General features: G+C 43.4%; 1 protein-coding gene across 5 annotated transcripts in view; it reads left to right on the forward strand.

Annotated features, from left to right (window-relative positions):
• The window catches only part of braf (B-Raf proto-oncogene, serine/threonine kinase), a 119,896-nt gene extending 109,678 nt beyond the window's left edge, over nt 1-10,218 (forward strand). For 2 of the 5 annotated variants that reach the window (XM_078220290.1, XM_078220288.1), the window contains one exon: nt 1,183-10,218. In XM_078220290.1, coding sequence (XP_078076416.1) covers nt 1,183-1,205 — 23 coding nt within the window. In that variant the 3' untranslated portion in view covers nt 1,206-10,218. Of the gene's footprint in view, nt 1-1,179 lie in introns of all 5 variants that reach the window. The other 3 variants (XM_078220287.1, XM_078220289.1, XM_078220286.1) reach the window with 2 other exon arrangements.
• The last annotated feature ends 1,988 nt before the right edge of the window (nt 10,219-12,206 follow it).

Genomic DNA, 12,206 nt, shown 5'->3' on the forward strand with positions numbered 1-12,206 from the left:
TTTAAGACTTGATTACCTGTAAAGATTCACATTCCAACCACTATTTTGTAAATTGAGTTTGTGTCTTTATATCCCTGTTTGTGAACTGAACTCCCACTTACCTGACGAAGGAGCACCGCTCCGAAAGCGAGTGGATTCTGCTACCAAATAAACCTGTTGGACTTTAACCTGGTGTTGTGAGACTTCTTACCGTGTTTATCCCAGTCCAACGCCGGCATCTCCACATCATCGGTGGTGGAGCAGAGATGCCCAAAGCCAGACTTAAGAGACCTCTGCATTCCTTAAGGTTGTAGAGCTGGATGAGATTCAAGAGATAGGGAACAGCGGGACCATGGAGGAATTTAAAAACAAGGGCGTCACTGTTTAAAGAAAACATTGCAAGCTCCCATAAAAGCAACATGATACGGACTCATTAGCGGTCAGGGAGATTGTTTTCCCCCCCCCCTCTGTGAATCTAGGATGAATATTCCACAGCATCCAAAGGCTTTGGAAGGCTGCCATCTAGTGGCAGCAATTGAGTCCTGCAAGTGGAAAGCTGCTGAGACCACACACAGCTACTGTAAAACAGGCAATGTGATTGGATAGGTTTTTTCACTTTTACTGTGTGCTATTTTGAAAGTCAAACTCTGACCATTTTGATTATAAAAACGCTACTAGAGAAGTGGTTCAGACACTTTTTGCTCTGCATCCCCTCTCCTGGAAGGCATGGCTATGTCAGAATGTTTCACAGCTCTCCATTCTTGTGTTCACTATGGTGGGGAATGTGACTGTGCAAGGCACTGGAGTGAGTTAGATTTCGGGCACCATATAGGCTTGCACTCGTTCCCAGAGTTTAGGTATAGCACAGAGAGGTTCCCTTCACTCTGCCTCAACAGTGGGTCTCATGAGTGCAAATTGTCCCAATTCCCACAGCAAGTTTCTCTCTGTGAGAAAAACCGTTAGTGCTGGGCCATACTCACTGGTGTTTGACCAAACCAATCTCCTACAGAACATTGCAGTCAGCAGAGATGGCCACCCATTCAGACCGAGCTACACCTGAACCCAACATCCAGAGGTGAAGAGCCAACAGGGAACGCATTGCAACCAATTACTTGCAGTGCCAATGCTGACTGAGTTTGATGTTGAAGCCTGTCATCATCACTCTGGGAAGCTAATCTTCAAATTCTGTTTTTCCTTTAGCAGGAGAATTTACTGCATTCAAGTAGATGGAGCTTCATAACCAGCTGTCAAAGCAGGTGTCAGCCATCGCATCTTGTGTCCTCCCAGTTGTTCCGGGGTTTAACCTGCAAAGCTAAAACTACAGCTACTGATTGAGCTGCCCGAGATCCTTTGTATCATTTTAAAGACAGACTCTGCCGCCAATTTCTGTGAAGCTGTAGTTTTGAAATTGCTTGACGCACAAATGCGAGTCCCCTTTAAGCAGCTGTAGAAGCTGAATGCATTGGTTGTCTCCCTCAAGGAAGAACAAAATGGCTTGTCTGGATACTGCTGGGGAGAGGGACAGGGGTCAGGGTGAAGAGGAATCTTTGGTATTTGCGGGACCAGGGGATGCTGATGATAGAATGCGATCCTCCTATCGTAAATTGTACTCCCAGCACCCTCCTGTTGTCTCTCTGCCCAGATGTGGTTGTGCAATAACCTTATTTATGATGAGTTGAGGCCCTGTTACAATAGAGGGTCTGTAGTCAAATGACTTGATTGGCCGGTGTCCCTCGGCCACCCACGCGATGGGGCGTGGAGACACTTTTATTTATATATATTTTATAATTTATTCGTCCTTTATTGCCGAGAGCTCACCACACTATTCCTGCCACTTGGTATCCCTGCTGCTCGAGTTCTCCATTTGATGCTTGGAATTTTTGGAAGTCTAGAGCTGCCCCCCACCCACACACACGCACACATCCAGAGATCTAAATGATTAACTGAGAGCCACCGGAGGACAGAGCACAGTCCCTGGGCTATCACTCTTCTTACCTGGAGAAAACTTCCTCCAAAGGCTCTTCTTCCTTGCACTCTGCTCCTTTGGGTCCCAGTGGGTGAAATTTGGCTTGTTTTGTAGCTCTTGTCCTCAAGGAGCTCATGGGACAAGTTTTTAATCCTTGCGCTGAATCAAGAGATAGGTTTTAAGTACAGACCAGAGAGCTGTACATTGATCCCCAGTCCCAGCTGAGATTATGAATCTCTCCTTGAGGTGGACAGCACTCCTGGGCTATCTGGATTACTATCCAGTGACCTCTGTTGGATAAAGGGCACAGTGGGGGTGTTAGGACAAGAGAGATTGGACATTGTGATGCTACCTATTGTGGAATAACCTGCTGGCAGTCACCCCAAGGCTTATAGGTACTGAAGGACCCCTATGGAATAGTATTCCATGAGGAAGGATGGAGAAAAAAATGGAAGGAGGCTTGAGATTCAGGTTTTATGAAGTGTTTGTTACTCATCATTGGGGATCATGGCTTTGATGAAGCATTAATGACCCTGCCCTATATTTGGACACTTTAGGACACTTACAGTCTTTTCACTTGTCTAGTTTACAGGAACTTTGTAGTGAACTGTTTGTGGGAGACCAGTTAGCCCAAGAATACCTGTAGCCTACTCCCCATGTGAATCTGGAGTCCTTTTGGGTCAGAGATGGGATTCCCTACTTGGTTCTCACATTGAAAAGCAGAGTTCAGAACCTAGTGACTCACTTATGTCAGACCTGACATTAGTTAGCTGGCCTTTTCCATCTCCTTACACTTCATAATTCACAAACATTGAACAGTAACAATGAGCAGAGTGCCCTGTTAACCTAATCCCTTTCATATCTTGGCTCAGGATCTAACTGCCTGTGTCTCCATCACCTTACCCTGACATATTTTGAAGCATTCAGTAAATGTAGTTTTGTTCTGAAAACTATTTTTATTTACTTATTTATCTTGTTCTCTATACCAGCCAGGATTAGTTCTGAAGATTGTAACATTGAGGGGAGTAAAACTCAACTTTTAGAAAGATAGTATTTGATAGCAGGTCAGTGCGTTCATTGTGGCGAGTTGTTGGGATTTGACCAGCTCTCTCCATGGTGCTGATTGTATCAATAGCAACTCAGTAATGGTGCTACTCATTCTGATTTGATTGATGGAGTTTTATGAGGGTGAGTTGGGTGTAGCCTCCCATTGCTAAAACTGGAAAGCAGAGGGACCAAGCAACAAAAAACAGATTTTCCCACTTCTAGTAACACACTTAAGGCATAGCTCTTTACTGAATCTTTTTTTAAAAGACTGGTCCATTTTGTTTTAACGGAAAGGGTGTTCCTTGATTTCATTTCAAGTTAGGAGCATTTAAAAGAGAGAAAATCATCTCATTTGACACTGTTCATCATTGCCATTAGTGCTGTGCTAATGGTGTTCAGTTGGAGGTTATAAGCCTTTAGGTTGAGAATCTGCTACATACCTGCCCAGCACTAAGTTCCAACCATCAGAATGGCTATTTCTGGGAATCTACATACTTCATCCATTTTGTCCTCCACAACTTGCATATCTTTGTATCATCAGTAATTTGGCTACAGGGCATTCAGTCCCTTCCTCCAACACAATATAGATTGTATGTAGCATCATAGAATCCCTACAGTGCACAAGGAGCCATTTCTTACTCAGGTTTACCCTGTAGCCCCATGTTCTTACCCCACTGATCCCCCAAGCTTATATACCTTGGGACACTAAGGGGCAATTTAGCATGACCAATCAATCTAACCCGCACATCTTTGGACTGTGGAGGAAACCAGAGCACCTGGAGGAAACCCATGCAGACATGTATGGGTTTAAAAACCCATACACTCTACACAGACAGTCACCCAAGGCTGGAATTGAACCTGGGACCTGGTGTTGTGAGGCAGCAGTGCTAACCACTGTGTATGTAGTTGAGGCCTTAGAAGAGAGTCAGAATAGATGGGTCAGGTCGGGAACCATCTAGTGAAGTGCCACAGGGATCAGTACTGTCATTTAGCCAATCCCTCATCCACAATTTATTATCCCCTAATTCCCCATCAGACTAGGCATAGTGCTGTTCGGGTCAAGTAGCTGAGCAGTGGCTCCTCGCTTGGGCAGATTCAGATACATTAGATCCAGTTTGTCAGTAGTAGTCTCCACACAGTTGTGTCTTGTACTTTATTCGCTGTTTAGACTGTAATCCTGAAATGTGAGAAACCCGCATCAAGGGACCTCTACTTGGGATTGTAATGAAAAGCACTAGGTACTGACTAATAGGAAAAAGGCTGTTGCAAATCACCATGTTGTGTAAGAAGTACCCAAATTGAAGGGGAGGTATTTTATTCCTCACTGGGGTGTTCAGGAAATTGCTGCAGTCCACAGGCACTGCTGTGCGGCTGACTCTATACTACATTTGTAGGCACCACTGTCAGCAAGCTCTGATCATATCTGCAGATACAGCTGGAAGCATCTGTAAATGTCACCAGTTAGGCAATTTGGCTTTCATGCAATGTGGAGTGTGATTCGGGTGCTTCAGTCAAAATCACTGTGTAACCATTTGTCTGTCCTTGTCTATAACCCCTGGAGTCCTGTCACCTTTAGACTATCATTTTCTACTTGTATTGGATAGATTTTGTAGATACATAGAAAACAGGAGGAGGAGTAGGACGTTGAGCCCTTTGAGTCTGCATCGCCATTCATTATGATCATGACTGATCATCCAACTAAATAACCTGTTTCCACCTTCTCCCCCCATATTCTTTGATCTCCTTTGCCCCAACAGCTATATCTAACTCAATGTTTTGGCCTCAACTGCTTTTTGTGGCAGTGAATTCCACAGGCTTACTACTCTCCAGGTGAAGAAATTCTCATCTCAGTCCTAAAGGTTTTTCCCTGTTTCCTTAGATTATGACCCCTGGTTCTGGACTCCCCCACCATTATGATCCTTCCTGTATCTACCCTGTCTAGTCCCCATTTCTATCAGATCCCCTTTCGTTCTTCTAAACTCCAGTGAATATAATCCTAACTAACTCAATCTTTCCTCCATATGTCAGTTCCACCATCCCTGGAATCAGTCTGGTAAACCTTCTCTTCATCCCCCTACAGCAAGAACATCCTTCCTCCCTCCGATAAGGAACCCAAGCCTGTAAACATTATTCCGGGTGTGGCCTCACTAATGCCCTGTAAAATTGCAGCAAGACATCCCTGCTCCTGCATTCGAATCTTCTTGCTATGAAGGCAAATATACTATTTGCTTTTTTTTTACTGCCTGCTGCACCCGCATGCTTACCTCCATCTTGACTGGTGTATGAGGACACCCAGGTCTCGTTGCACATTCCCCCCTCTCAATTTGTAGCCATTCAGGTAATAATCCGCCTTCCTGTTTTTCCTACCAAATTGGATGACCTCACATATTTCCGCATTATACTGAGTCTGCCAATCATTTGTCCACTCACTCAGCTTGTCCAAATCACATGGAAGTATCATAGAATCCCTACAGTACGGAAGGTGGCCATTCGGCATGCCAAGTCTGTACCGACAACAATCCCACCCAGGCCCTATTCCCATAACCCCACACACTTACCCTGCTAATCCTCCCTTGACACTAGGGTCATTTTAGCATGGCCAATCAATCAAACCCTGCAACCTCCTCGCAGCGCACCCTCCCACCCAGCTTTGTGTCAACTGCAAATTTGGAGATATTGCATTTAGTTCCCACATCTAAATAATTAATACATATTGTGAATAACTGCAGTACCTCACTAGTCACTGTGTGTCATTTGGAAAAAGATTTCTGTGTCAACCAGAATTCTATCCATCTCAATACACTACATCCAATCATGCACTTTCATTTTACATGCTAATCTCTTGAGTGGGAGTTTGAAAGCATTCTGAAAGTCCAAATGGACAACATCACCTGGCTCTGCCTCATCAATTCTATTAGTTACATCCTCAAAGAACTGCAGTCAAGCATGATTTCCCCTTCATAGATCCATGCTGATGGTGTCTAGTTCTGCCACTGATTCAAGTGCTCTGCTATAAAATCTTTTATAATCGATTCTAGAGTTTTCCCCACTACCAACATCAAGTTGACTGGTCCACAATTACCTGCTTTCTCGCTACCTCCCTTTTTAAATAGTGGGATTACATTAACTACCCTCCAATTTGTAGGAACTGTTCCATAGTCTATCAAATCTTGAAAAATGGCCACCAGAGCATCCACTATTACCAGCTCCACTTCCTTAAGTTCTCTGGAATGTAGATTCAGGCCCTGGGGATTTATCGGCCTTCAATCCCATCAGTTTCCCTAACACCATTTCTCTACTAAAGCTGATTTCCTTCAGTTCCTCCCTCTCACTAAACCCTGTGTTCCCCACCATTTCTATTAGTTCATTGGAACCAATGTATTCAGTTGATCAGCCATTTCATTATTCCCTGTTATAAATTCCCATTTCTAACTAAGGGACCTACGTTTGTCTTCAATCCTTTTCTCTCCACATACCTAATAGAAACTTTGTTAGCTTTTATGTTCCCCGCATGCTTACTTTCGAACTCTATTTTCCCCTTCTTAATCAGTCCCTTGGTCCTCCTTTACTGGATTCTAAACTGCTCCCAATCCTCAGGTCTGTTGTTTTTCTTGGCCAATTTGTATACCTCTCCCTTGGATCTAAAATCTCTACTTTCCCTTGCAAGCCATGGTTTGGCCATCTTTCTGGTTTTACTTTTGTGTCAGAAGGGAACAAACAATTGTTGCAGTTTCATCCCTCTTAGGTAACACTTCCAAACTATTATAGCCAACTCATGCTTCATACCATCATAGTTTATTTTAAGATTCAGGACCCTCATCTCAGAATCAACAACGTCATTGATGAAGCATTCTATCATGTTATGGTTCTCCCCAAGCGGTCTCATAATGAGATTGCCATTTATCCCTTTCTCATTATACAAAATACCTAGTCTATTAGGACAGTCTGTTCCTCGATATATTGGTCCCAAAAACCATCCTGTATACCCTCCAGGAATTCCTCCTCATTAGTATTGTTACTAAGTTGTATGCAGATTAAAATCGCCCTTTCCTTTATTGCATGCATCTCTAATTTCCTGTTTAATGCAATTCCCAACATCACCACCACGGTTTGGGGATCTATATACAACCCCCACTAATGGTTTTTCCCCTTAGTGTTTCTCAGCTCTATCTATACATTTCAGGAGGCCAGGCTCAGTATTCATTTTGACAAAGAAACAAACTCCACAATTGCAGGTGGCAGAATCCTCAGCTTTTGTACGTGATGTGAACAAAAGCACAGTCGGTGGTGTTTCGTTTACATCCTCAACTCATTTCCTTTGAGTTTTGTTGCCATTACTCTGAGAATTGCTTTAGAGCATCAGGGTTAAAAAAAATACTTGCAGGAAAATAGAGCAGGCAAGCTGCTGGCCATTGGAGAATTTGCCCCATTTTCATCCTGTTGATCTGTTTTGGTATCAGACATGGAGTATTTGCTGTTACGCTGCCTCATGGTGAAACTACAGTAGGGAGCTTTTGTAGAGTTTTTTTTTCCAAAGAGGTGGAGGGTGAGGGACAAGCAGCTCAGCATCGGGAGCCAGATTTTGTACTGTGAAAAGAAACATGTTCAATGTAAGCTTATAAACCATTTCTACCCCTCCAGCAAAAAAAAACCCACTGGTGCAGCAGAGGGAGAGGCCATTTGAGCCATCATGCCCATACCAGCTCTTTGAAAGAGCTATCCACTCACCTACTCTTTCCCCATAACCCTGCAACCTTTTCCTTTGGTACGTTCCTCATTAACTTGTCCCTTTTGGTATTTTTCTGGGGCCAGAAATTCTTTGCATTTTTCAGGAGTTACTCCAGTGCCATATTCAACACCTGCCAAGTCAAAGGTGCTGCAGGTTCCTAGTTAGAAAAAAAGTCATTGTCCCACGTTCATGTTCTTTCTATAAAATTAGAGTGTAGCTTCAAGTGGTTAGTCAGTCTATTTCATCTTGGATGAGTGTAAAGACTAACCGTATCCACATTGCATTTTCCTCCCTCCCCAGTCCCTTGGATTCTCACTGTAAATTTGTACAATGGAATATATTGTCAGTTTGCTATAGAGCATGGATATTAAATTTTGATAGATAATTAATTCAAAAACCTTATTCTGTGTAAAGTTATTTAAAAGACTGTATTATAAAAAGTTATATGTATGTGAATATGGGAAACACTATAATAAAGGACCTGCATGGAACTAAGAGGGCTATTTCTAGCCTGTTATTAAGTTGGTTATTCTCTGCTTTAATTAGGCAGGTTGGTCTGGCTTACTGATCAAAGGGTAGCAGTGAGGAATTAGCCACTGGCTGCTCTCCTCTTCACATTGGGAATCTCCAAGAAAGGGAATGAAATCCACATGGTCCACAAGCCTACTATTCATGGCCAATAGATCACTACAAAGAGGCAGTTCAACACAAGGCTAGTTATCTCTGTGAACATAGGGAAACTGGGGTTTTGGGCTCCTTTCCCAGGAATGAGGACTGGTGGAATCCTCATTCTATTACATTACTGTTCTCAGTAACATATGCATAGACATACTTCCCCAGGAATAAAAATGCGAAAGTAACAACTGGCATCTAAACAGCATCTTTAATATAAAATCCCAAGAGAAGCAATGTTGCTGGACAAAAATAAAAGTATGATCAGAGTTTTTGACATGTCTTCGTATATTGAGGGAATGAGAGAATGAGTTCAGGGTCTAGATGGCTGAAAGATAGCCACCACTTGTACAGCAATTAAAAATCAGGAATGTTCAAAAGTCCAGGGCAGAGTCTGGCAGGAGGGCTAGTGGAAATTCAAGTGTTGCTTAACCAGGAGCCCATGTAGGTTAGAAACCACATTTTGTTCACCCATCTTCAATTTAAAAGTTCAAGGTTCTTTATACATCTCCATGACACAGAATCCCCTTCACATTCTTGCAATGTTGTCCTCGTTACAACTCTTCCCAATTTTCTTGTCCTTTCTAAAGATCAAATAACTTGGTGTAATTTGAAAGCTAAAATACTCCCAAGTCTCAATGGGAGCTACATTGTGCACATTAGTCTATTGAATCTCTAGGTAGCTCACATCTCACATTCTATGACCAATGTGACTTTGACCCTTCCAAACATGAAGCAATTTTTAAAAGCGGCATCTCGGCCTTTTGGCTAAGATGCAAATGAGCCCAAGTCTTGGAGGAGGAACCTCCCCCTTCTCCAATCAGCTTGGCTCATGTAGATCAAGCCCAGGACAGGGTGGTTTGGTCGCTTGCCCTGTCTTGTCAGCCTGGATCTGAAATGTCTCAACTTGTTGAGACTCTGAATTTGATTTGATTGAATTGGAAAAGTATAAAAAAAAACATTAACTAGCTTAGAACTTTCCCCCAAAAATATGGGGTTTGATTAGGTGAGTGATCCAAACTCTTTTGCACTATCCCTTCACAATTATGTTTATTCTTCAACTTGTCCAGTGTATAATCCAGAGTAAAGTTTTCTCAGATTCCCACATGATGCTCCTCATCCACACTCCAGAACCTTGTGCATTTAAATAGTGGCAGCCACAACCCCACATGAAAGGGTGGCAGAGCTGAACCAGGAAATTAGATTGAGTCTCATGGCAGTGGTAGAGAAATTGGAGAAAATTCATAACCTATGCCTCTCCAAGTGGATAACTAGGGATAGTCAGAATGGCTGTATCGGGGTGGTTATGCCTAATAAATTTGATTTTTTTCAAAAAATGACCAATGTGTGGCTGAGGGAAGTGCAACTGATGTAGTTTATATGGATTTTAGCAAAGCCTTTGACAGCAGGGTCCTAAACTGGAGACTGATGAGGTTGAAGCACATGGAATTAAGGGAAACTTGAGAGATGGTTAAAGTCCAACAGGTTATTTGGAATCACAAGCTTTTGGAACACTGCTCCTTCATCGGAGTGGAGGGGTAGGTTTCACTAACATGGCATATATAGACAAAGACACAATTGCAAGATAATGGTTGGAATGCAAGTATTCCAGTAGAGAGGGATAATCACAGATTGAAGAGATCTGAATTGTCTCAAGCCAGAACAGTTAAGATTTTACAAACCAAGGCCAAATGGTGGGGTTATATGTAGTGTGACATGAACCCAAAATCCTGGTTTAGCCAAGTTCTGTATGCATGAGGATGGCCTATCAGTTTCTGCTCGGTGATTCTGTGTTGTCATGCGTCTTGAAGGCCACCTCAGAATGCTTACCTGAAGATCGGAGGCTGAATGCCCTCGTCTGGAAGGAAACACTGCTGCCTGGTGATTGTTGCATGGTGTTTGTTCATCCGTTGTAGTGTCTGCATAGTCTCAATGTACCATGCCTTGGGACATCCTTTCCTGCAGTGTATGAGGTAGACAACTTTGGCCAAGTTGCATGAGTATGTACTGTATACCTGGTGAGTGGTGTTCCTCATGTGATGGTGGTATCCATCCATCAGAACACCACTCACCAGGTACGCAGTACATACTCATGTGACTTGGCCAACATTGTCTACCTCATATGCTGCAGGAAAGGATGTCCTGAGGCATGGTACATTGATGAGACTATGCAGACGCTACAACAACGGATGAACAAACCACACAACAACCACCAAGCAGTGTTTCCTTCCAGTTGAGGAATATTTTAGTCAAGGGCATTTAGCCTCAGATCTTCAGGTCGGCACTCTCCAAGGCAGCCTTCAAGTTACATGACTATCAGATTCTGCTTGGCAGTTCTGTGTAGTCAAGTTCTGCATGCACGAGGATGGCCTCAACCGGGATCTTGGGTTCATGTCACACTACATGTGACTCCCACCATTTGGCCTGTGCTTGTAAAATTCTACTAACTGTCTTGGCTTGAGACAATCCACACCTCTAACCTGTGATTATCCCTCTCTCCACTTGCACTATCTGTACCTGTAAAGACTTGCATTCTGACCATTATCTTGCAATAGTGACTTTGTCTTTATATGCCGTGTTTGTGAAACCTACCTCCACTCACCTGATGAGGGAACAGCGCTCTGAAAGTTCGTGATTCCAAATAAACCTGTTGGACTTTAACCTGGTGTTGAGGCTTCTTACTGTGCCCACCCCAGTCCAACATCAGCATCTCCACATCTTAGTAAGAGGACACAGAAGGCTGTTCAAGTGACTGGAGGCTAGTGTCCACAAGGATCAATGCTAGGACTTGGGGTAATTTATTCACAGATCTCTGAAGGCAGCAGAGCAGGTGAATAGAAAAGTAGGCATATGGGACACTTGTTTTTATCAGTGGTGGCATAGAGTACAAGAACAAGGAGGCAGAATATAGAACAGTACAGGCCCTTCGGCCCACAATGTTGTGCCAAGCTTTGACAAACCAAGATCAAGCTATCCCACTCCCTATCATTCTAGTGTGTTCCATGTGCCTATCCAATAACTGCTTGAAAGTTCCTAAAGTGTCCGACTCCACTATCACAGCAGGCAGTCCATTCCACACCCCAACCACTGAGTAAAGAACCTACCTCGGACATCCCTCCTATATCTCCCACCATGAACCTTTTAGTTATGCCCCCTGGTAACAGCTACGTCCACCTGAGGAAATAGTCTTTGAACGTTCACTCTATCTATCCCCCTCATCATCTTATAAACCTCTATTAAGTCACCTCTCAACCTCCTCCGCTCTAAAGAGAAAAGCCCTAGCTCCCTCAACCTTTCCTCATAAGACCTACCCTCCAAACCAGGCAGCATCCTGGTAAATCTCCTTTGCAGTCTTTCCAGTGCTTCCACATCCTTCTTATAGTGAGGTGACCAGAACTGCACACAATATTCCAAATGTGGCCTCACCAAGGTCCTGTACAGTTGCAGCATAACCCAACGGCTCTTAAACTCAAACCCCGTTAATAAACGCCAACACTATAGGCCTTCTTCACAGCTCTATCCACTTGAGTGGCAACCTTCAGAGATCTGTGGATATGAACCCCAAGATCTCGGTTCCTCCACATTCCTCAGAACCCTACCTTTGACCCTGTAATCTGCATTCAAATTTGTCCTACCAAAATGAATCACCTTGCACTTATCAGTGTTAAACTCCATCTGCCATTTTTCGGCCTAGCACTGCATCCTATCAATGTCTCTTTGCAGCCTACAACAGCCCTCCACCTCATCCACTACTCCTCCAATCTTGGTGTCATCAGCAAATTTACTGATCCACCCTTCAGCCCCCTCCTCCAA

This window comes from Mustelus asterias, chromosome 9, assembly GCF_964213995.1.
Source record: "Mustelus asterias chromosome 9, sMusAst1.hap1.1, whole genome shotgun sequence".
In the NCBI taxonomy this organism is placed as follows: domain Eukaryota; kingdom Metazoa; phylum Chordata; class Chondrichthyes; order Carcharhiniformes; family Triakidae; genus Mustelus; species Mustelus asterias.